The sequence below is a fragment of the Sinocyclocheilus anshuiensis genome, unplaced genomic scaffold (assembly GCF_001515605.1).
Source record: "Sinocyclocheilus anshuiensis isolate Anshui unplaced genomic scaffold, SAMN03320099.WGS_v1.1 scaffold238, whole genome shotgun sequence".
NCBI lineage: Eukaryota > Metazoa > Chordata > Actinopteri > Cypriniformes > Cyprinidae > Sinocyclocheilus > Sinocyclocheilus anshuiensis.
The window spans coordinates 2,351,016-2,376,611 of NW_015547674.1; the positions used below are offsets into that span (position 1 = coordinate 2,351,016).

Below are 25,596 nucleotides of genomic sequence, written 5' to 3' on the forward strand. Positions count from 1 at the left end.
GGTTGCAAGAAAAAAGCCACTCCTCAAGAAAGGCCACATGCAGTCATGACTGAGCTTTGCCAAAACACACCTTGAAGATTCTGAGGCAGATGAGACTAAAATTGAATTATTTGGCCTCAACAACAAATGATATGTCTAGTGGAAATCCAATCCGGCTCACCCTCCAGCATTCCTCACGTAAATCAAGGAGGCGCTAATCTCCTGTTCTGGGGTGTTTCTCCGCAGCAGGGACTGGAGCGCTTGTCAGGATAGAAGAAAACATGGATGGGGCAAAATACCATCAAATTCTTGAGGAAAATCTGCTGCCCTCTGCCAGAAAGTTGTCAATGGGAAGAAGGTTTACCTTCCAACATGACAATGAGCCAAAGCACACAGCAAAACTGAGCACATAGTGATTGAAGGAGAAAATGTCCTTGCATGGCCTAGACGGAGTCCAGACTTAAACCCCACTGAAAATCTGTTGAATGACTTGAAGACTGTGGTCCACAAACGCTCTCCATCAAATTGAACTGAACTTGAGCAGTTCTGCAAAGAAGAGTCGACAAATATTGCAAAGTCTAGATGTGCAAAGTTAGTAGAGACAAATCCCAACAGACTAAAGGCTGTAATTAAAGCAAAAGGTGGTTCAACAAAATACTGAATCAAGGGGGTGATCCTTTTCCCAACTCGGTGATTCTGGGTTTTTTTTCTGTTATGTTGGTGTTAAATCTTTCAATTGGATGTTATAAGTTGCACTGAGTAAATAGAGCTGGATAAAACAAAAACTGTGTGCATCTTCATTTCAGGCTGCAAAGCAACAAAATTTGATTATTTTAAATGGGGCTGATTCTTTTCTATACCCACTGTATGAAATTAATTGAGAACAAAATTATGTGACAATGTTCAGTGCAAACCAAAATCATCGACTCTTTTGAGGGCTGGATTCAAAATCACACCGAAAATCGAAGCAACTCATAATGTAAGCCCGTAGTGTGTATGGCCCCCATGTGCCCGTATGCACTCCCGACAATGTCTAGGCATGCCCCTGATGAGATGGTGGATCTCCTGCCAGACCTGGATCAGGGCATCACTGAGCTCCTGGACAGTCTATGGTGCTAAATGAAGGCTTCGGATGCTCCAATTTATAATGTCCCAGGGGTTCGCAATTGGATTCAGGTCTAGGGAACATGAGGGCGTCAATGGTTTCAATGCCTTTGTCATCCAGAAACTTCCTACACACTCTGGCCACATGAGGCCGGTCATTGTCATGATCCAGGAGGAACCCAGGGCCCACTGCACTAATGTAACATCTGACAATGGCTCTGAGGATTTCATCCCAGCACCTAACAGCAGTGAGGGTAACGTTGGCTAGCACGTGGAGGTCTTGTGACCCTCCAAGGATATTCCTGTCACACGTGCTCAGTGTGAACCTGCTTTCATCCGTGAAGAGAATGTGGCACCAACGGTGGACCTGCCAATTCTGGTGTTCTCTGGCAAATGCCAATCGAGCTGCACTGTGCTGGGCTATGAGCACAGGTCTCAATACAGGGCGCCGGGCTCTCATGCCACCCTCATGGAGTCTCTTTCTAACAGTTTATTCAGAAACATGCACACCAGAAGCATTTTGTATTGCTCTGGTAGTGCTCCTCCTCTTCCTCCTTGCACAAAAGAGCAAATGCCAGTCCTGCTACTGGTCTGTTGCCCTTCTACAGCCCTGTCCAACTCTCCTCTTGTAAAGACCCGTCTCCCATGCTCTTGAGACTGTGCAGGAAGAAACACCAAATGGATGTGCCATCCTGGAGGAGCTAGATTACCTGTGTAACCTGATTGGGTTGCAGGCACTGCCTCACGCTACAAGGACTCTAACAAAACAGAAAACTAGAGACAAATCCGTCAGGAAGGATTACGAGAAAGCAATTGTCTGTGGCCACTACCTGCAAAACCATTAACTTTTCAGGGTTGTATTGCTGTTGTCTTTCCAGTGCACCTGTTGTCACTTTCATTTGCACCAAAGCAGGCGAAACTGATTCACAATCAGGCACGCTTCTTAACTGGAAAAATTGATATTCCTGAAGTTTAGCTGATGTGGTCTTACACAGTGATGATTAAGTGTTCCCTTTATTTTTTGGAGCAGTGTATACTTTATTCCCCTTAAGGTTAAATTGAGCATTTTAGTGTTTTTTTTCTCCCAAAAACCAATAGTAATACCCAACTATTTTCCTTCCTGTCTGTAGTCCCCTAACTGAAAAACACCACTTTAGGACAACTGAGCTTATTTCTGGAGCTCACTTTTTATTAAATGGAGAACTAAGCTTCAAAATTTTCAGATTTATGAAACTTATGACTTAACTCACGATGGATTATTTACGACAGTCTTGAGAGCGTCCACCAGGTCTTTGGACTGCATTGAGTTGATATCAAGAACTACAGCAGCTCCTTTGGTTTTCATGTGCATTAGATTATCAGGCTGGTCAGCAAACAGTGGCAAGCCCACCATTGGGACACCATGATAAATAGCCTCATACAGTCCATTTGTCCCACCGTGGGTAATGAAGGCCTTTGTTTTTGGATGACCTATCAGATAAAATAAAGTCTGAATCTATCGGACATCAATTAATGGTCTTTATGTATAATGAGCACACATAACAACACTTTCCTTACCAAGCAAATCATTCTGTGGGATCCAGTCATAGAGTTTTGTATTGGGGGCGAGAGTTTCTGGTGTTTTCCCATTATAACGCCAAACAACCTGTGCAAATACACATATACACCTTATTAACAGTTGCTCTAGAACACTGAGCATATGAACACTGCAACAGGTTTATAGAAAAGTTAGGTTCTGTAAAAACTGTATTTTTCCTATAGAGAGAGATGAGTTTTTAATGATAACATATACTGGTAAACCTTTTAAGACACACTTACAGTCCTGGGTCTTACTGATCAACACACATACATAGAGCACATCAAATATGGGAAACAGACAAGCTCAAACATGCTTGCGTGATACGTGAAAAACAGTGTGATTTCTTCTCGCGTGTCATGCGAGTACGGTTGAGCTGCCATTGACCATATTTGATGTGCTCTATGTATGTGCGTTGATCAATGTTTATATGTGACTAAAAGCCTGATTTAAATCGGTTCATCATGTTTCACCGTGTCTCTTCAAAACACTTAAACTGCTTGATTCGTATGGATTGCTTTTGTGATTAACTTTTTGAAGCTTGAAAATTTTGGTGGAATGAACTTCAAATGGAGGGGCAGAAATCTCAGGTTTCGTTAAAAAGATCTTCATTTGCGTTTCAAAGATGAAAAAAAAAATCTTATGGGTTTGGAAGGACATGAGGGTGAGTAATTGATGACATTTTCTTTTGGGTGAACTATTTGTAATTCACAATGATTAGTAGTGTATTGCCTCATAAAATAGATCATAAAATATATTAGGAACATGTTTTTTTAGAATTTGTGATTGAAATCTCTAGACAAAAACTAATGGAAAAAAATATTTCCAGAACTAAGGCAGCTAAAAAGTGACTGATTACTGTTCTTTTGCTATAAAAAGGTAGTTACACACCTTTTGTGGGATCTGGCCAAGAGCAGAAGCAATAGTGTTTGCTCTTTCCAATGTCAGGTTGCCCAGCATGGAACCCAGTGAGAAGACAACGATGCCATGATCTCCTGAGCTCTGAACAAACTCCTCCAGTTCCTAAAAGACAAACAAATGAAAAACGAAAGCAAGACATGAATTGGCAGTCTTAAGTGACATAAAACAGAAATGATTTTCCATCAGAAACGTCATGTCAAAATGTGCCATGTGCAGTTTGCAAAATGGGAGAGACACCACAAATCCAGTGTATCTTTTGAGGTCAACGGAGCCAAATCAGATCCTTTTCCATTCATACATCCACTGGCACGAAGTTACAATGTTACTTGTTCCATTCGAGTAAGGATTCATTTTATGAATGATGCATGCTTTGATGCAAAAACATGTAAAACGCATCAAGAATATTCAAGAAAAGTATATATTTCAAAATAATATATGGCATTACCTTTGACAGAGACTTGGCAGGTTTGCAGTGTAGTCCTCCAACAAATTTAAAATTAGGCAGGAGTGGACGTGGATACTCAAAATCCCAGTAAGTTCTAATCAACATAATGTCGGTTTTTCCAATGGTCTCACACATTGTTGTGGGTTTGCCTGTGACATACGGAGAAATAGTGCAACTCAGTTAATGCACAGTGGGTCAAGTGCTCAAACATTTAGCTTTCTTCTGCTTTATCTACAGCCTTCTGATCTCTTTACATACACAATAATATACAATACACAATAAAGATATTCCAAGTAGACAGACACTACAAGGGCGTCATGACACAAAAAGTGCAAAAACCCAGAGCTGTTGGCGCACTACATATTATTATTATTTAAAAACTTTGCTTAAGTTTTCACTGTAATAATTACTAAGATATTCTGAATTATGACAACAGCTAGATCATGCATTAAAGCCTATATTTAAAAAATAATTACCCAATATTTCAGTGTAGAGCTTATCTACAGTAAACTTCATGCTCAATGGAAATAAAGTCGTATGTATGATATAGAGGAGCATGTTTTCAACTCTCTCTATGAAGCTCATACGATCAGTGAGATAACCTCGCAAAGCGGCTGCAGGAACGTAGGACGGCGGCGCAGGCATCTGACCGCAAAGCCGCTCTGCTATGTACGCGAACGTTGCGCGCATCGAGAGGACGTGCGGGATATTCAGCTTCTGTGCCATCAAGTCAGGGAATGGCATCATCGGATCAGATAAAAGCACATCATAATGAGATTCCCGAAGCGTGTGTAAAAGATCCTCATGAAACATGCCCTTGGATATATCAGTAAGGAACGCCATATAGTTGGAAATCACTCGCCAGACCATGAAGTCTCCCTTGTATTTGGTGGCTGTGTCATTCGTCCCGAGATGAATCATATCTCTCAACACAGCATTGGCCTCTTCTTTCTCCGTGTTGACTTTAAACACGTTGAAATCGAAGCGCTCCTTCCGTGTGTGCGGTACAGTAGGTGATGAAGAACTGACTAGAACCGTCACACTGTGGTTGCGATCGACCAGCGCGTCAATGATCGCACGCATGTTGTGCCAGTGGCTGTACTCGCCTGGTAACACCAAAACCTTGCCAGCATGACCAGCTTCTACTCCACACAGCAGTACAAACACAAATAAAGTCCCAGAAATCATGATGAAATGTTTCTGCTTCTGGAAGTGCAGTGTGATCTGGTGGTAAACTGTGTATAGGCTATGTGCACAACAGGATTTGAGCAAAGGTCACGTTGCATTATTGCTTTGTCCTCAATCCACCTTTCTACTACACCCCATGACGCTTTGCACCAGAGTAACTTCTGTCAAACTGTAAACAACTAGTGTTGCCAACTAATTTTCAGGGGAAGTTGCTAAAGGAAGGTCGATTTGTTGCTACAAGTTGCTAAATCACGTTGTGATGTCATTGCGCGATGACGTCATTACGTAAGCAAAATCTTCACCGCATCAAATCTCAGCAAAAAGTATATATTTCTATATGCTAATTTAGATTTGTTCTTAAAATAATAGAAATGCATAATATAATATAATAAAATATAAATAACGATTTTAATATACAACACTGAATTATTGAACATTTACACATTTTTGAATGATTACAATTTAAGTTTTTTTTTATTAGCTAGTAAACTTACACATTCTGAACAATTATAGTTTTAAGCAGTGAATTAATAGTCAGTATGCTACACTCTAAGAAAAGAATTCACAGGTTTTTGAATGCATTTTAAATTACGCATTGTATTTTGTGTTTCGGGTTACTACCGATAATGGATAGCGGATAATGTCCAAGAAAATTACTAGTACCTTTTCCATTTTTCTAGATATTTTTCTTACAGTGTACTAACTGATCAACAATCACAGGTACAAGCTATTAACAAGGTGTATCATAAATGAACAATTATTTAATTGTTATTATTATCATCAAATTCAGCATTTGCAAATAGCAATAACTTAATTCATGTTATGTGTGTACTGCTAGGCATCTTTGGTTCCTCTTTTTGTGAAATTTAGATGGAAAATGTGTGTCTTTTTATTGTTTGAGTCACCTGTCAAAAGTTGCTAAAAGTAGCCAAATAACATTTAAAAATAGCTAAATTTGTTACTAGGTGCTTTTGGAAGAAAAAATCGCTAGGGTAGTCTGAAAAGTTGCTAAATTTAGCAACAAAATTGCTAAGTTGGCAACACTGTAAACAATCAGCAAAAACTCCTGTTTCACCTCCTTCTTGTTCATGGCGAGTTACAGACCATCGTTAAAGGTGCATATACCGCCACCTACTATACCGGAGGGAGTAAAATCATGGCTTCATTCATCTCGGTTGTGTAATGAATGTAAATGTAAATAACAAAACTAAATTGAAATTTTAAAACAAGCACCAAATCAAATAAAGAAGTAACAGCTGATGTGCTCTTGACAGCCACCAGAGGGCAGACTCCTGGATCATTGTTTGTTTTGTTGTGGACTTCAGTTCCCATCACCCCTTGCACTGATTATTATTTCATTACCTCCAGCTGTTGAACATTTACCCATTAGCTCACTGTGATATAAATACCATGCTCACCTAGTCGTTTGTTGCTGCAGTATTGCTTCTGTTTCTTTGTGTTTATGATATGCTTCTTGTCAGTGTTTTTGCTCTGTTTTTTGATCTTTGTTTTGGGACTAATAAACTGCATTTGGATCTTCTATGCTTTCCCGAGTTTTCCATGACAGACCGTGACAGAAAACTTCTACGAGTGCCTCGGACACTGGTCGGGTTCGGTATTAGTGGCCTCAGGTCTCGGGTAATTTCAAATAAATTAGCTTTTTCCAAATGGACCCAATAAGACCCAAATTCTTTTAAACTATCCCGGATGTGCACTTGCATATTCATGTTAAGTGAGGAACGCACATAGAAAAGGGGCTTACGTTTGTAACCTCGCAGACAGAAATCATCTCATAGAAATGAGACCCATCAGGAAAATCAATTCTCTTCATTATGCTGCGTGTTCATGCAGGGCTTATCTTTTTTTGTGTGCAGAAGCCTTTCGCCGGAGATTAGTTTGCAGACAACACTAGCGAATCCATGAATTATTAGGCTATTGATTTAATTTTTATCAAACTTTCACGTTTACTTTTCAAATCCAGTGGTCACAATTGAAAGCTGAACTCAGAAATAACTTGTATCTATCAGGCAGGCACTAAAAAAGTTATAATAAACTGAATAAATGTTAAATAAATCAAAGTAATGGATAAGCGGCCAAATCAGTCTGCAGGACATCGGGATTTTCCTGACTGACTGTAGGGCTGGAGGCTGTGTACATGTCAATGCCGTTTACGTTCGGGTCAGAAAAAAAAATGCTGTCGGGTCGGACTTGGGTCTGACTTTATCAGGTCTGTCTTGGGTCGGGTTGACCTCTACTGCCGAGTCTCTCTCGAGGACTGCTGCTGGGCGCTGGTGTTGCAATGGAACGTTCTATTGGCTTTCACTTCTTGTCAATATAGACCGTTTCAATCAACGGCAACAACATAAATAAATGTTACTGTGCATGCATGCTTTTGTGGCCCAAACTTAACTTCCGGTAGACTTCCGCAAAAAATCAATAACAACAGAGTCCCCCTAGAGTAGATTATATCTGATAACAAGCAAAATAAATAAGTAAATTACATTAGCTAGCAAGTTAAAACAATAGGTGTGTTCGACTTGAAGCAGCGCTACGCAGACCGATCGGTGTGTGACTTCAAAGTACAGTGAGAACTATAGAGAGCAGACGCTTCTAAATTAACTGTACACATGAGATGCGGAAAGTTGCCGATAACTATACATTATTTAAGGCTATTTCTATTCGTTACGACTTTGATATATGAACTATTGTAGTCAAGTAAGCTTAACTGATAATGCTTCCTCCGTTGTGAGCCTGTGCGCTCCTCTAAGCTGTCCGGGTTCTGCTCTGCTCTCGCAGTTGTCTTCTGTACCTTTGTTCCAACAATATCACGTTATTATCAACCCGTTAGAAAACTGAATCCTTTGTGGATCCTCCTGATCTGTTCGTTCATCTTTCTCCATGTTTCTTTAACAAATGGTAGCGTCTCAGTCTCACACTCACTTATTTACATGTCGCGGTATACACAGAATAAAAAAAAAAATCGGTTATGGATGACATTTTATACCGCGGCAACGATATATACCGTCATACCACCCAGCCCTATTTGTGTCTATCATTTTGTTTATGTGAATGTCATTTTACACATTTGTAACTATTAATCTGCAACTTCAAATTCAAAACATGGGTATTTTGATAATTGTCTGTGTGTGCAAATCCAAAGATTCAGCTTTTCACATCAGAGCTGTGAGTGTAAATTTCAACTTACAAATGCAAATATTAATATGACAAGTTCTCACATTCAAATCAACAAGCTCTCAAGTTTTGCTACGATTTAACCTTCATAAATAGGACTGTAAATAATGTGTTAAGTCTTACATGTCTCAACCATAACCTTGTACAAATGATTTATTCCGTTTCACTTCTAAATGCTTTAAACTTAATTGATTTTTGAATTTTGTAATATTCTCTGCCTTTAATGTCTGTATCCAAGTCTTTGCCAGTGTTTGTCAATGTTGTTTTTTTAATTAATGATTTACCTTATTTTTTACAAAGTAAAATCGATGGTTTTGTTGTTTTTGCTAATTTGTCAGCTCTTTAATTTCCTTGAACTCCTGTTTTAATGAACAACATGTATATGATTTTTCTACGTTTGAAAAGTGAAGTATACATTTCTATTAAAATGTTGTCTCTGTTTTTTTTTTTTATAGTACTAATGCTGTGTAATTTGGTTTGACTTCCTCCACTAATTGTAAACCCAGTGATATTGCAGCTCTTCTGTGATTATGACTACGTAATTAGATATTCTTTTTTTACTTTACATTCTGGTATAAATATGCCCACACCAGCATTTCCTGATTTTTGTACCAAATAACAGATACTGTTCCAGTAAACACTGCTACACACAGTAACAATTCTGTTGAGAACTGTATCATCCTGAAGAACCATTTACCTTGAAAAAGGGGAGACAGTTACATTTTAAAGCATCCGTGTGAAAACAAACCTGGAAAGAGATGTGAAGATTTGGGGAGAAAAAAAAAAGATTTATACATTCCAGTGCATTCTTCATGGGATATATCCTAAATTAAATCAGGGGAGCAGAGCACAAATGCACAAACATACTTTGTCTTTTTTCATACTTTTACAGAGGGCTACAAATGAGAAGAAAGAAAAGAATCAGGAATGAAATAATGCAGAAGCCATAGATATTGTTATACTGAGTCATATTGAAATACCAAGCATTACATTATTCTTCTTACATCTGAAAATAGAATACAAAGGAAAATTTACAGTTCATTCAGTCAAACTGACAAATAAGAGTGGTGTGTAGCACAACTTTATGATTTAAAACTATTTGTTTCAGTCTTTTTGAGTTGAACTTCCTCAAATCAGAAGTACCTCCCATAAACACAGTAGGCTCATTAGGAAAAAGGTGGATAATTAAAGCCATTTTCCCAAAAGATAATGGATACTGCTGACTTAAACTTTGTTAACCTTGCAACTCCCACTCTAACTGCTTTATTTTGCATAACTACACTCTTAAAAATAAAGGTGCTTCAAAAGGTTCTTCAAGCGATGCCATAGAAGAACCATTTTTGGTTCCACAAAGAACCATTCAGTCAAAGGTTCTTTAAAGAACCATCTCTTTCTTGCGTTTTTGTAATCTGAAGAACCTTCTTTTGCCACAAATAACCTTTTGTGAAACAGAAAGGTTCTTCAGATGTTAAAGGTTCTTTATGGAACCATTTAGACAAAAAGGTTCTTCTATGGCATCGTGAAGCACCTTTATTTTTAAGAGTGTACATGCTGTATTTCAGAGTACAGGAATATGCAAAATGTTCCAATGAAGAAAAAAACGGTTACAGCAGCAATTAAAAATAAAATAGGATTAGGCATAAAATAATGTTTTCAGAATAATTAATGTGAAAAATGGCTGAAAATGGAACAAATAGTTCCAAATAGGCTCAGAGGAAAACGGGAATCATGTCTTTCATTTTCCTGCTGATTAAGTTATAAAACAAGACCTCTTCACCTTACAAACAGCTGTCGGAAGCAAAACTGCTCTGAAATGTGCAAAAGCTATAGTGCAAAAGCACTACTTTCGGGATCAGCACCCAACGATTAGTATGAAACAAGTATTGGATTTCATTCAGCAAATAACGTAGAATGTTTTATGTCACTCTTAACTATGGGCTTTCACTACACACATGTATTGCACTCACTTGTCACCCTTCTTACACAGGACATAGAGAATGAATGGATGTCAGCCTTCATTTTTGTTACAGTTCAATAGTCATGAAAAATGACAGGGCAGAAAGAAAAGAGTTTCCTGCACTATTTTTTAACCTGAGGCACTCAGTTTTTTATTTATTTTTTATTTTACATGAACATTCACATGTATTTCATTAAGAACAAAGTTTGGAATGTACACAAAATGCACACTGGCCATCATACACATGTGATGACAACACACATACCACAGTCAACTGACGGCAATGCTTCTATAGTTACCTACTTTGCATTCACTCTTTTTTACTCTTTTGTGCTTTGCCATCAGTACGAGTCTTTCTGAAACATTTACGGAAAAGGCAACGGCATGCTTTAATGAAGAGGAATGTGATCAGTGCAACGATTGAGAGTAAGAAGGCCACTACATCCAGGCAGTGGTACTGATACCAGCTCAGATCATGTGCCTGGACTCGTAGATGTTTAGCTCCTTTATGCCGCATCACAAATTCGATCCAGTAAACTGCCTGGTCCAGAGGCTTCATTGGCTGATCATGGTGGATTCTGGACAGTCTCATGATGCTCTCCTTGTACCTTATTAGAGAAGAAATGGAAGCGCTGCTTAACACAAGACAAGCTCTACAAAAGCACAAACGTTTCTAAATATATAATGTGACAAGCCATGCTTTGAACTTGAGACTTTTTTCTATGGTATCAGGATTAAAGTGTATACTGAAGGTGGCCGTTGTAATCAAATGACCAAAAAGAAAATATTATGTACATTTTTATGTACTCTTCTGTATGTATTATTTTCCTTGAGGTGAAATTATAATTGTAGTGTTAGTTTTTGTTCAAAATCCAATGTAAATGTAGAAAACAAAACATTTTACATCCTGTCTCTAGCCTTTTTAGTAAACCAAACAAACAAAAACGTTAGGCTTATTTCTAAACTAAGGAAACTAACTGGAAATGGCCTTTAGTAATAGATTATTTCAAAGCTCATTTCAAATTTACAAAGCACTAACTCACGATGGATTATTTACGACAGTCTTGAGAGCGTCCACCAGGTCTTTGGACTGCATTGAGTTGATATCAAGAACTACAGCAGCTCCTTTGGTTTTCATGTGCATTAGATTATCAGGCTGGTCAGCAAACAGTGGCAAGCCCACCATTGGGACACCATGATAAATAGCCTCATACAGTCCATTTGTCCCACCGTGGGTAATGAAGGCCTTTGTTTTTGGATGACCTATCAGATAAAATAAAGTCTGAATCTATCGGACATCAATTAATGGTCTTTATGTATAATGAGCACACATAACAGCAGTTTCCTTACCAAGCAAATCATTCTGTGGGATCCAGTCATAGAGTTTTGTATTGGGGGTGAGAGTTTCTGGTGTTTTCCCATTATAACGCCAAACAACCTGTGCAAATACACATATGGAAAACTTATTAACAGTTGCTTTATGGCACTGAGTATATGAACACTTAAGCAGCAAGTTTATAGAAAACTTGGGTTCTGTACAAAAAATGTATTTATTTTTTCTTTTAATTTTTTTAACCCTTTTAAGACACACCTAAAAACTCTGAGGTTGTTAAAGGGTTAGTTCACTCAAAAATGAAAATTAGCCCATGAATTACTCACCCTCAAGGCATCCTAGGTGTATATGACTTTCTTCTTTCAGATGAATCCAATCAGAGTTATATAAAAAATGGTCTTTGATCTTCCAAGCTGTTTAAAGGGGTCATATGATGCGATTTCAATTTGTCCTTTCTCTTTGGAGTGTTACAAGCTCTTGGTGCATAAAGAAGATCTGTAAAGTTGCAAAGACTAAAGTCTCAAATCCAAAGAGATATTCTTTATAAAAGTTAAGAGTCAGCCACACCTACCTAAAACGGCTCGTTCTAGTGTTTTTTGAACCTTAAACCGCATAAACACATTTCATTACACCAAATACACAAAATAATGTTCTTTTTTGCAGCATCATATGACCCCTTTACTGGCAGTCAGTGGGTGTTGCAGTTCATCAGTCCAAGTGAAGTGAAAAAAAGCGCATCCATTCATAATAAAAAGTGCCTCACATGGCTCCGGGGAGTGAACAAAGGCCTCCTGTAGCGGCGCTTCCTTGTTCGTCACTTCTGAGCGGTGCATGCACAACGCCGACCTCATACGTCATCCGCCCTGAGCTGCTTCCGTGTACAACAGTGAGCGCAAGCTAGATTAAAGTGATTATTACGTTTTGAATATGGATATTTTTCTTACAAAATGCATCAATTCGCTACAGGAGGCCTTTGCTCACTCCCCGGAGCCGTGTGAGGCACTTTTTTATTATGAATGGATGCGCTTTATTTCACTTCTTTTGGACTGATGAACTGCAACACCCGCTGACTGCCATTAAACAGCTTGGAAGATCAAAGACAATTTTTAATATAAATCCGACTGGATTCGTCTGAAAGAAGAAAGTCATACACACCTAGGATGCCTTGAGGGTGAGTACTTCATGGGCTAATTTTCATTTTTGGGTGAACTAATCCTTTAAGAGAGTACATCATTGCTTTGTATGATGAGCAGATTAATTTAGGCTTCAATTCACTTATAAACACATACATAGAGCAAATCAATTATGGTAAACAGAGAAGCTCAAATGTGCTTTCTTAATGCGCAAGAACCAGCAAGGTTTGTTGTCACTGATATTGCCCATATTTGACGTGTATGTGCATTGATCGATTTCTATATGTGAATAATACCTAAATTAAATCTATTCATCATGTAAAGCAATTGTGTCTCTTCAGAAGACTTGGATTAAATTGCTTGATTCATATGGATTACTGTTATGATGTCTTTATGAACTTCTTTAAATCTTGAAAGTTTCGGTGGAATGGATTTTGAATGGAGGGACAGAAATCTCAGGTTTCATTAAACATATTCATTTGTGTTTCGAAGATGAACGAAAGTGTTACGGGCTTGAAACAACATGACGATGAGTAATTGATGAGGGAATTTTCATTTTTGGCTGAACTGTCCATAATTCACAATGAGAAATGTATTGCCTCATTAAAGACATTAAGTACACAGTCTTGTACCTTTTGGTTTTTGGGACTGAATTCCCTACAGACAAAATTACTGGAAAAAATATGTCTAGAACCAAGGCAGCTGTTCTATTGCTATAAAAAGGTAGCTACACACCTTTTGTGGGATTTGACCAAAAGCAGAAGCAATAGTGTTTGCTCTTTCCAATGTCAGGTTTCCGATCATGGAACCCAGTGAGAAGACAACAATGCCATGATCTCCTGAGCTCTGAACAAACTCCTCCAGTTCCTAAAAGACAAACAAATGAGCACATACAGTCCTGACATGTTTTTTCCCTATATCCAGCTTTTCATTAGTGACTAAAAACTGAACTGATTTTCCATCAGAAATGTCGTGCCACGTGCAGTTTACAAAATGGGACTGACACTGTAAATCCACAGTATCTTTTAAAGTCAACAGATTGTGGAATTGCAAATTTAAGAATCTTTTTAAGATCTGCTGTTTCTACATTTTGACATATCGCATGAAAAACTAAGGTGAACTACATTGTATTGAGCAATCAAGGTGAACATGATGAACATGATAAACCTGATCAGCATCAGTTTACTGATTAGATTGAATATAGTTTCCAGTGAGGGGGGTTTGCCAGTCTCTTTTCTTCCTGCTGAGTCAAACTATGTGTGAATATTTACATGTCTATAGTTCTAGTGACCAGGTGGTGCTTAAAGTGCCCCTATTATGCCATTTCCATTATTGCCTTTCATGCAGTGTGTAATGTAGCTGTATGTGAATGTAAACGATCTGCAAAGTTGTAAAGCTGAAAGTGCACGATAAATAAAGTCATTGTCTCCCAAAATAAAGAATCGACTCTGTACAGCTAAAACGAGTCGTTAGTATCACAAATAATGTGATAGTTATAATAGTTAATTCGAATCCCACTTCCATGACGTCACGGGGTAACACATTTGCATAATGCGCACCCATGTTCTACGTTGGCCGGCCGTGAACAACTTGACCCCGCCCACAAACACGTCATTCTACTGACGACTGCTTCTCTAATCTTGGGGAGTTCAACGCGGGATTCACAAAACGCTTGCTGTTGAAAGATGGATCAGTATCTTGTTTATTTGGACCAGCTGCTCCACTGAATCACAACCTTTAAGTATGAGAAATAATAGATGTTTATATTTTCTATAGAACGTTCAAAATACAGAACTATTGAAATAGGCGTATCGTTTCCGACGCGCTGTACGCGGTAGACCAATCACAACAGACTGGGCCATCTGACCAATCAGAGCAGAGCAGGCTCACGGAAAGGAGGGGTTTAGAGAGATTGAATCTTTGAACTGCTTCGAACGAATTGTTTGAGAATCACTGGAAAATGAGGTGATATTAAATGCATATTTTGAGAAAACGAAAGCATTTTTTGACCTTGCATGCATGTAATCCAATAGGATTCATATTGGGAGACTCCCAAAACAATATTAGGAACCGTAAAAATGGCATAATAGGGGCATTTTAAAACATGTGGTGATAATGTTATTTATAAAGTCTAGGCATGCTGGTCCTCAAAAGACTTTAGGCCATTTGATGTAAATTAGGTCTGTTTGAGCTCTCAGTTTGGGGTACATTTTCTCACCTCTGTTTAACCCCAGGGTGTAAGACCAATATGGACAAGGACTGGCCACTGAACGCCTAAAATACAATGTATGCCTGCCATAGTCAGACTTTGATGACTGAAGTGCCACACAGCATGTTCTCAATAAAGAATCCTGCTGAAGATACAGCAGAGTCTCCTTGTCTTTGCTTCTGAGTTTCCTACGGTAGCTAAATGAGATCCCGCTCCATACATCCACAGTCATGAAGTTACAATATTACTTGATCTATTCAAGCAAGGATTAATGCAATGTCTTAAAGCAAAAAAAAGTAAAGGCATCAAGAATATGTCAGAAGAGCAGATATTTCAAAATAGATGGCAAAGCAAAGCCATTACCTTTGACAGAGGCTTGGCGGGTTTGCAGTGTAGTCCTCCAACAAATTTAAAATTAGGCAGGAGTGGGCGTGGATACTCAAAATCCCAGTAAGTTCTAATCAACCAGATGTCGGCTTTTCCCATGGTCTCACATATTGTTGTGGGTTTGCCTGTAACATAAGGAAAAGTTATGCTACTTGCTGATTTACCGCCTGTCAGCTATTCAGATATTTTGCTTTCTTTTGCTTCATTTACAGCAGCCTTCTTGAACACTCAAGAAAACTGTAAATAAAGGTATTGTCAAATCCAATCAACAAAATAGTCAGGTTCAAGCATGTACATGCTTAATTTTTTTTCCAGTTGATGGGATTATTTGATGTCTACCCCCAAATCTTGGCAAACAATGCATTTTAATTTTATGGAAAAGAGCAAGTCTGACATACAGTTTTTTACATTTTACAATACCTGTTTATGCAAATACCTGTAATTTAACAGTACGCCAAGTGCAAATGTCCTGAATAAACCCGTTTTTTAACAAATCAGTTGAGTGACTTATTCAATGACTCACTCATAAAGTCAGCCACTGTCACCACCTACTTGTGTATCTATGTAACCTACAGAAAGCCCCCTTCACTAATGCTTGTAATGCACAATCACAAAGAAATAGAATGATACAAATGATGCATAAACAATAGAAGCACGTTTCCGCCACTGAATAAAACATAAAACAAGGTCATTCCAACTTTGTAATCTCACAATTCTGACTTTTTTCTTGCAATTGCACGTTTTTTTTCTCTCTCTCAGAACTGCGTGAAGTAAATTCACAACTGTGAGAAATAAAGTTAGAATTGCGAGATATAAACTCACAATTCTGATTTTTTTCTCGCAATTGCAAATTTATATCGCAATTCTGAGAAAAGTCAGAACTGCAAGTTGATATCACGCAATTCTGCGAGAAAAAAAAAGTCAGAATTGTGAGATAAAAAGTCTGAATTACCCCCTTTTTTTTTTTAATTCAGTGGCGGAATGGGCTTCCATAAAAAAAGTGCCACTGGACAGTATTAGCACTCTATACAATCAAATAGATGGACTATTGTACAATAATATTATTTGTTAAAAAATGTTGCTTATGTTTTCACTGTAATACTTACTAAGATATCTTACAGACTGAATTTCTTTTGAATTATGAATGTAGCAAGATCATATGTTATTAACGCCTATATGGTTGTTAAATACTGTCACCCATTCTGTAGCTTATATTCATTGAAAAATTGATTTAAACCATCAACTTTGTATGACACAAGGGTAAACAGCATCTAGAAAGAGACAAAGACTACTGCACAATTAAAGCATAAAAGTGTCCAAAAACAAAATAATTACCCCATATTTCAGTGTAAAGCGGATCAAAAGTAAACTTCATGTTCAGTCGGAATATAGTTGTATGTATGATGTAGAGGAGCATGTTTTCAACTCTCTCTATGAAGCTCATACGGTCGGTGAGGTGATCTTGCAAAGCGGCTGCAGGAACGTAGGACGGCGGCGCAGGCATCTGACCGCAAAGCTGCTCGAAAGTATACGCAAATGTTGCGCGCAGAGACAGGACATGCGGGATATTCAGCTTCTGTGCCATCAAGTCAGCACATAGCATCATTGGATCAGAAAAAAGCACATCATAATGAGATTCACGAAGCGTGTGTAAAAGATCCTCGTTATGAAACATGCCCTTGCAAATGTCAGTAGCCAGCACCATGTAATTAGTCATCACTCGCCAGATGTTGAACACTGTCTCGTATTTAGTGGCTGTGTCATTCATCCAGAGATGAATAAAGTCACTCCACACAGCATTGGCCTCTTCTTTCTCCGTGTTGACTTTAAACACGTTGAAATCGAAGCGCTCCTTCCGTGTGTGCGGTACAGTAGGTGATGAAGAACTGACTAGAACCGTCACACTGTGGTTGCGATCGACCAGCGCGTCAATGATCGCACGCATGTTGTGCCAGTGGCTGTACTCGCCTGGTAACACCAAAACCTTGCCAGCATGACCAGCTTCTACTCCACACAGCAGTACAAACACAAATAAAGTCCCAGAAATCATGATGAAATGTTTCTGCTTCTGGAAGTGCAGTGTGATCTGGTGGTAAACTGTGTATAGGCTATGTGCACAACAGGATTTGAGCAAAGGTCACGTTGCATTATGGAGGGTAGCTGCACTTTGTCCTCAATCATTCAAGCTAATTTGTCAAAAGATAATGAATACTGTTGACTTAAACTTTCAGTCAACTCAAGTCAACTCTTTTGTTGTTCTGACTATATAGAGGGACATGCAAATGTTACCATGAACAACACTTTGTCACTTTTGACGGTTAATGTTTCCAATGTGGATGTCTGTAAAAAAAATTACATGGCACCCCAGTGATAAAACTATGGATTCGTATGACGATTTATTCACATTTAAGCTGAGTTCTGTAATCCTACGAACTCCTGCTCATGTGGCCAGTCGCATGATTGTCTGCTGTAAATAAAATGTCACATGCTTGGGATAATACAAACAAATTCATATTTAATAATATCCTATTTATTATTTGATTATTTAAATCTCCTGTTTAAAAACAGGAAAACAGACGGCTATGGTTGAAATGGTTTTCTGTCTTGCATTTTATCTCTCAAAATGATGGATGTCATTAAAAATGTGGAGATTAGCAGAAATAAGTTACTGCAACCTCTTATTTACATAAGGTAAAAACAAAGCTGCTTTGTTTATATTTTCTTATGTATATAATTGTATATAATGCATATTTTAAAATAGCTGCCATAGAGACCCATTTCAAATGTGAGAGAAACAATCTCTTCAGCAAGTGGTTAAAGATCACCATTATCAAAAACAAGCTCTGTCACATAGCACTTCTAAGTAATAATTAATTACATAATGAATAATGAAAATGATAAATATAGCTGCAAGCAGCAGTTAAAACAGTCCCAACTATCAGGTTTGTATAAGGCATTATAAGGATTCAGTCGTGCAATGGGCTCTCTATTTAAGGTCGCAAAAAAAAAAAACAGAACAAAAACTACACAAAAACTACACAAAAGGAACAAATACGCTGACAGGGCAGGGCAGGACAAGGCAGGACAAGCCTGGGAGCAGCAAGGTGTGACACGGCAGGAACCATCAGGACACTAGTGCTGTGTTCCAGTTTATTATTTTATGCCCTTCACTCGCTAACTTCCCTCCGTCTCGTTTACTCAGATGCATGTCATTGATTACGTTGCATGAGTGCCCACTACTGGCGGAACCTTTGCAGTGGGCTGAATTGGAACGTCCTAAGCCCTTGATCATTTGGAATCCGCAATTAGTTGATTTATTATTTACATATTTTCAGTTACGAATTTGTTTGATGCAGCATTCTATATGTATATTGGTATGCTTGGGCTGTTATAAATGTTTTAAAAACATTTATATATTATAGAGTTGTTTGGGGTGGGGATAAATTAAACGCGATCTGCGATGACATCATAATCGTGTTGCATTTTAGTCTATGGAGTATTATGACCCTTAGTCAAAATTGAAGGGTCGAGGATTTGTCCATATAAACTTCCCTCGTCCACTTAATGCACTTCAAAATGGCAGCGGGGATTCCCCCGAGGGGAAGTGCTTAGGGAAGTTAGCCAGTGTGTGTCTAAAAGTGAAGTGGGACACAGCCCAGTATATTCAACGACAAATCTGGCACAGGACAGCAGGGGGGCAAATGATCCAATAATGAGATACCTAGAGGGGTGGGGTTAGACAATTGACAGGAGAACACATGGCATGGCACATAGAAACAAAGCTTCTGCTGTGGAAGCTGCAATGCACTCCTCAGGTAGTACGGTAGTGGTCATAGGTGCCTCAGGGGAAGCTGCAGCAGTTCTGAACAAATCCAGGGGCCTGCAGCAGGTTCCGCCTGCCACCTTTGCGGAGGTGGCAGATGAGGCAGACCCATTCTACCTTCTCCTCCTCTAATTCCTGGTCACTGGAGGACTGGGGCTTCCACTAACTGAAGTTGGAATGGAGTGACAGTCAGTGTGGGAGGACTTTGTACTGCATGTACACACATGTACGATTCCTTGCAACGGAGTAAGTGGCACACAAAGCTCCAAAACAGCAGCCTTCCCATCTCCCAAGGCATGGGTTCTCAACTCTGGCCCTCGAGGTCCAATTTCCTGCAGAGTTTAGCTCCAACCCTAATCAAACTCACCTGAACAAGCTCATCAAGGTCTTCAGGATCACTAGAAGCCACAGGCAGGTGTGTTTGGTTAGGGTTGCCCAATCACAATCCAATCCAAGCCAATCACAAGGCACATGTGGAGAGCGTCAGCAAAGCATCAGTTTGATTCACTTCTCACGAGAGTCGGCGCAATTCACTTTTTTGCTGAAGACTAAGAGATGTCGTAATTCAAAATCTATTGAATTTAAATGCATTTACAATGCAGGAATAAACTGCTGCTGCAGCAAAAGTTTGAGAAGGCAACAGAAAGAAAATATATGACTATGCAAATGAACCAATTTGATTTAATTATTTATATAGTTTCACAGAGGGCTCAAAAGGAAAACATAAATTTAGTAATTTTAAAAGTTAGATATATTAAAGGGGTCATATGATGCTGCTAAAAATAACATTATTTTGTGTATTTGGTGTAATGAAATGTTTATATGCGGTTTAAGGTTCAAAAAACACATTATTTTCCACATACTGTACATTATTGTTTCTCCTCTTTGCCCCACCTTTCTGAAATGTGTCTTTTTACAAAGCTCATCGGTCTGAAAAAGCGAGGTGTGCTCTGATTGGCCAGCTATCCAGTGCATTGTGATTGGCCGAATACCTCAAGCGTGTGACGGAAATGTTACGTCCCTTACCATATTGTGATGCCTGCGGCAACCACATGTGACGACCCCAGGCTGGACTCCGCTTCGTCTACGGTGAAAGCCGATCCGGCAATCCACAGCGCGAGTTGAAGTATTTCCTCAGTGACCAGCACGGATCAGCTCCAGGAATGACGAAGCAGATATCGTCCTCTTTTGGAAGACCAAACAAAGTAGTTTCGCTTTCACAACGAAACACAGCGTCTTCACGACATGGCAGCGGCAGCAACAATACTACAGCGAGAATCAAAGTTACGCCTTCTTTCTTTGAGTGAACATTTGGGCGGAGTTATGCAAATCTTCCCACATAGTGACGTAGGTATGTGGGGGCGTGTTAGAACGAGCTGTTTTAGGTAGGTGTGGCTGACTCTTAACTTTTATAAAGAATATCTCTTTGGATTTGAGACTTTAGTCTTTGCAACTTTACAGATCTTCTTTATGCACCAAGAGCTTGTAACACTTCAAAGCGAAAGGAAAAATTGAAATCGCATCATATGACCCCTTTAAAGCTTATCGATATGTATATACAGTATATATTTAAATTAATTTAAATGCAAAGCTTAAAATTCATTGCCACTTCATATAATAATTATATAAATATATTATATGAGTTATAAATAATTATAGTCTCTAAAATTCTTTGACTCTAAACTACTTTAATTTGAAGTGAGAGATGGAGGAGTGGCTTTTTTGCATCAGCTATATGTCACTTTGCTCACAGCTGATTGGTCCAGTTTGGGTTTGCAATCTCTAACCCAGAATAAAACCTGCTCGGGAGCAGGGTAGCCGTGTAGTGTAAGTTACCATGGGGACGAAACCCACTCGAAACCAACTTACCTTCTTAAGCCCGAAAACTCAGAGTTTGTTCAAACTAAACGCCAACTTACCTGGGTAAAAACTGAAACCGGCTTCGTGATACAGGGCACAGAGGCTAACTAGACTCAGCCCACTGATCACTGGCTGCTGTCAGTCTGAAGTTCTGACTATGCGAGACTAGAGGCTAACCAGCGAAATGATGAGAGACAGCATTGGTGGAGGACTGAATGCAACGCTGTCAGATTACCTCATGTCTCATTCACTGGTGAGAAAACATTACAGTACAAAGCACATAATATTACAATAATAACGCCTTCCATTCTCGCTCACTCTGCAGTAGTGTAATGGAATGCGCTGATGACGAATCATGTCTGCGTGAACAGGGTGCACAGAGGTATGCAAATACATACATTGACAGGCAGGCAGGACAGCCTATCGTAGTCCTCAGACCGAGGGATATGATTGGATGAACATTTTATAGTCCTATGCCTTCCATAGATGATATAAATACATATAGATACATTTAGACTTAACTTAGTGATTGCTATCAGGACGTGAAGAGACTTTCAATCAGTATAACAAAAAATGGTTTCGAATCAAATCAACTACCCTGCCTTTAACAATATTCAGAAGATCGAAAGGGTAACACTTTACTTAGTATTTATGTATAATGCATTATAAAAGTATTCATAATACACCTTGAAATGCATTATATCTTTTCATAAGTACTTGACTCTTTGCAAAGACCCGGCCCCCTTAGTTACTGTTGCTACGTCCGACAAGCCATGGCACTCTCACGCCACACATCATGTTCTCATGCAGTGAAAAATACATCGTGGAGCAATGTATGTTTTGATCCTGAACCAACTTAGGTATACATAAAAAAATGTCCCATTGCTTAGTGCATGACTTAAATGAAAGATTGACCAAAAGGTATCAAATTACCCAGAATATTATTCCTTATATAGCACAAGTTTTGGAGATAATATAAACATTTAAAATCCATTAAACTCCAAAACTGTTTAGACTAACAAAGTTGCTGATTCACTATTTGGGGGGGGGGCATCAAGATCGTTTCGGTGGGACTCAAATCAATGCAGAGGTCAGAAGTTCAATCCTAAAGCTCAGTCGCAAGTCTTGTGCTATGAATTTTTTTCTGAACATTTTGACTGTTATAAAGTTACAATGTTTATTTGGTTTACAGGGCTAATATACACACGCACGTGCGCACTCACACACGTGTGTGTAAAAAAGCAACATTTGTGAACCATTTATATCCGTGAGGATCTTACCTAATACTTCACTGTAGTAATTATCCAAACTCATCGAGGCCATCCGAAACGCGAATGAATAAACAACATACAACTCTTTCCATGAAGCTCATGTGATCTGTCATCTCCGTCGGAGGAACCGGTACATAAGAGGGCGGTGAGGGCATCTGTCCACACATCCTCTCCATTGAAAACCCCAGTGAAAACCGTAGAGAAAGCACGACTGGCAGGTCCAGAATCTCCGCCAGCAAGTCACTGCATATGATCATGGGATCATATACGAGCACATCAAACTTTAAAGCCGTCAAGCGACTGATAAGCGTTTCGTTACGCAGCATGCAGTCGCACATAGTCAGGTGCATTTTGCGTATTTTCCCCAGCAGATCCATGATCTGGAGACCGATTTGGACCTTATTTGGTCTGGGGTACTGCTTCCAGACATTGACCAGCTGTTCGCTCAGACTGTGCACCTCGTGCGCCTTCAGAGGCACGTCAAACACCAGATACTGAAACCTCTCCTGCTGTGTGAAGTTTACTGTTGGCGAGGCTGAGCTCACCAGAACCGTCACTCTGTGATTGCGGTTCAACAGTTCGTCCACAATGTTGCGCATGTTGTACCAGTGGCTGTATTCTCCCGGCAGCACGAGCACATTACCACCATGCGTAAAGCTCAAGTCACCGAATAGGAAGATTACGAAAAGTGTAAACGACTTTCCCAAACATTGCATTTTAGAAGCACTCGTGAAGACGCAGTAGGCAAACAGATTGTTTGATATGTGCGGTTTCTCCAAGATACCAAGGATCTGGGCGTACCCGTTCAGGACGGAAAGTTTCTGTGTGAGGGGTGGTGGCGGCCAGTGTTGCCAGATTGGAAATGTCCAAGTATCGTACCAGAAGCTCAAATATTTAGTGAGAAGGCAGATGCTGAAATCACCGTGAGCGTCACGCGTGCTTCAGTATGTGTGTAGTAAACAAAACCGCGTGAAAATTCCAAATTTAAATTTTTTTGGATTCTGTTTTTTTTCTGGACTCCTTTTTAAATGGTTAAATTACATTTTAATAATCAAAAGCACGTCTAATTAAATAATGAAACGTATACAATTCAACATCAAATCTATTAATCATGCAGGATTTATATTTAAATAGCCTTTTTTGCGGCTTAATAATTACAGATACTAGTCCATATCACGATTTAAGAGTAATGACCTTCCTTTGATTAATTAATCCAAACTTTGACAAATTCCTTGACATTCCGCGTTATACAGTAAATTCCATTATACAGTAAAATACGTGCATATAATATAGGCTAGTCTTATTAATGAAATAAAAGACCATTTAAGTGTATAAAGAGAGTCATGTTATTATGTTTTAATAAACACTTGTCATGCTTTACTTATTTTGATGTGTTGACTAACAACACAAATGTAAAGTTGGCCTACTTGATACTTTTAACTGTAGTGTGTTTTCAATATTACATTTAAAATTAATATATTTAGGTAAATTGCAACTTCGTAATTGCAAATAGGCCTGTTTCTAAATTCATGACATAGCCTACAAGTTCAATACCAATGACATTATAGTATATTTTAGTTTAACTTAGGCTAAATGCTTGTCAGTACATTTGGCAGTATATTTTAAGACCATATTTCAAAGACAATAGAATTATGAAATTACATATAAGGATGTAGCCTACCGAAGTCCTAAGTTGGTCATAAAGAACTCTAATTTTCAGCTAACTGCATTTAATATAAATTCAAACTACAGTACATTTTCATTTAATCGCAATTAAGATGAAATTTAAGTGTCCGACAAAACATTACATTCATTTCACACTTAATTATATTCTTTTTAAGTATGTTATTTCCATATTAAGCACTATTTGTATGTTAAAGTGTACTTATTTTTCACTTTTTGATTATTAAATTAAAAACCAAAATAACCAAAAGTAACAATAGAAAGTAAAATAAAGTAAAATTCAAGTGGAAGTATATTGGGACAACGCCACCTATGGGTCATAAAAAAACAAACAAACAAAAAGTCATTTAAGTCATGAACCTTGTCTCAGTTTTGGATTTTTTTTGGGCCATCCACGAAAACGTTTCAAATTTTATTTAAGCATTTATTGGAATAGCACAAATGAAATGCCCCTGCTTCAAGACTAAGGGAAATCTGGATTTTAAAATTGTCAAGATGTTTGCTTTTTAGAGCAGGTTTTTAAACCATTTAAAAAGCAAAAATATAGCTACATATCATGCTTTTGCTTGACATTTTAGCCTGTTTTTGTCTTGACTGCTTTAGATAATTTAAAACTGTCCACTTTGAACTCATTTACAGAATTCACAAATATGTCACACACATCATTAGATAAAAGTTTGAAACATTGATTTTCATGACAGATTTATATCATTCACAATAACTGTCAATGTGCTATTCTATGTTAAGAAAATCTAATTTAGCTGACTGTTAGGAGTCACTTTTGTCAGTTGCCCCACTCTCCTGAGTCATGAACTCATATGCGATCTGATCTCAATCACATGAGTTCATGACCAACTAGCAGATCAAATAATCTTCTAATAGGAATAAATACAGGGCTTAAAGCAAAAAAAAAAAAAATCCTGAGCCTGAACTTTTTTCCGGGGGCGAGCGGAGGGGTAACTAAAATTAAAACAAAAACTGAAAATATAAAAATAAAGAATGTGGAGTTGAAATAACATACACTGCATTAGGGTTTGGCTTAGAGTTAGTACTGATACATTACAAAATTGGCAACTAAATTTGCAAGGTTGTAATAACATTTAGTATTGTGGGTGATATAATTTTCAGGGGTTAAAGCAAAAAAAAAATCCTGAGCCTGAACTTTTTTCCGGGAGCGGGGCGGGGGGAGGGTCGGGCAGCACATGCAAAGCATGCAACGACTGTGGCAACTTTAACATTTGAAAGGATACTATGGCAAAGTTATTGCTTTCCTTATTCAAACTGTTTTGTTTTTTGTGTGAATATATGGTTGACCTGAAGAATGAAAGCTATATCATACACTTGGGAAATTATGAGCTATATCACTGCTTATCTACACTAGGGTTGTGACAATACACTTAGCTCATGAGACGAGACAAAATACAGATTCTTGGTTCACTAGAACAAGACAATATTTTATTACTATTTTTAAGAAATTTTCAATGACAAAATATTTGTCTTTTAATTACAAAAAGTAAAACAATGCAGTTGTATTT

At 38.4% G+C, this 25,596-nt stretch overlaps 2 protein-coding genes across 3 annotated transcripts in view; both read right to left on the reverse strand.

The window, feature by feature from the left end:
- LOC107702979 (UDP-glucuronosyltransferase 2A3-like) overlaps positions 1 to 5,441 on the reverse strand; it is a 6,718-nt gene extending 1,277 nt beyond the window's left edge. The window contains exons 1-5 of the mRNA XM_016505465.1: positions 4,502 to 5,441; positions 4,026 to 4,174; positions 3,551 to 3,682; positions 2,641 to 2,728; positions 2,334 to 2,553 (exon numbers count right to left, since the gene is read on the reverse strand). Coding sequence (XP_016360951.1) covers positions 2,334 to 2,553; positions 2,641 to 2,728; positions 3,551 to 3,682; positions 4,026 to 4,174; positions 4,502 to 5,213 — 1,301 coding nt within the window. The 5' untranslated portion in view covers positions 5,214 to 5,441. The remainder of the gene's footprint in view (positions 1 to 2,333; positions 2,554 to 2,640; positions 2,729 to 3,550; positions 3,683 to 4,025; positions 4,175 to 4,501) is intronic.
- LOC107702978 (UDP-glucuronosyltransferase 2C1-like) overlaps positions 1 to 25,596 on the reverse strand; it is a 32,474-nt gene that overhangs the window by 1,277 nt on the left and 5,601 nt on the right. Inside the window, exons 1-6 of one of the 2 annotated variants that reach the window (XM_016505464.1) lie at positions 16,760 to 17,585; positions 15,401 to 15,549; positions 13,564 to 13,695; positions 11,713 to 11,800; positions 11,406 to 11,625; positions 10,662 to 10,970 (exon numbers count right to left, since the gene is read on the reverse strand). In XM_016505464.1, coding sequence (XP_016360950.1) covers positions 10,673 to 10,970; positions 11,406 to 11,625; positions 11,713 to 11,800; positions 13,564 to 13,695; positions 15,401 to 15,549; positions 16,760 to 17,474 — 1,602 coding nt within the window. In that variant the 5' untranslated portion in view covers positions 17,475 to 17,585 and the 3' untranslated portion in view covers positions 10,662 to 10,672. Of the gene's footprint in view, positions 1 to 10,661; positions 10,971 to 11,405; positions 11,626 to 11,712; positions 11,801 to 13,563; positions 13,696 to 15,400; positions 15,550 to 16,759; positions 17,586 to 25,596 lie in introns of those variants that run through there. The other variant, XM_016505463.1, reaches the window with a different exon arrangement.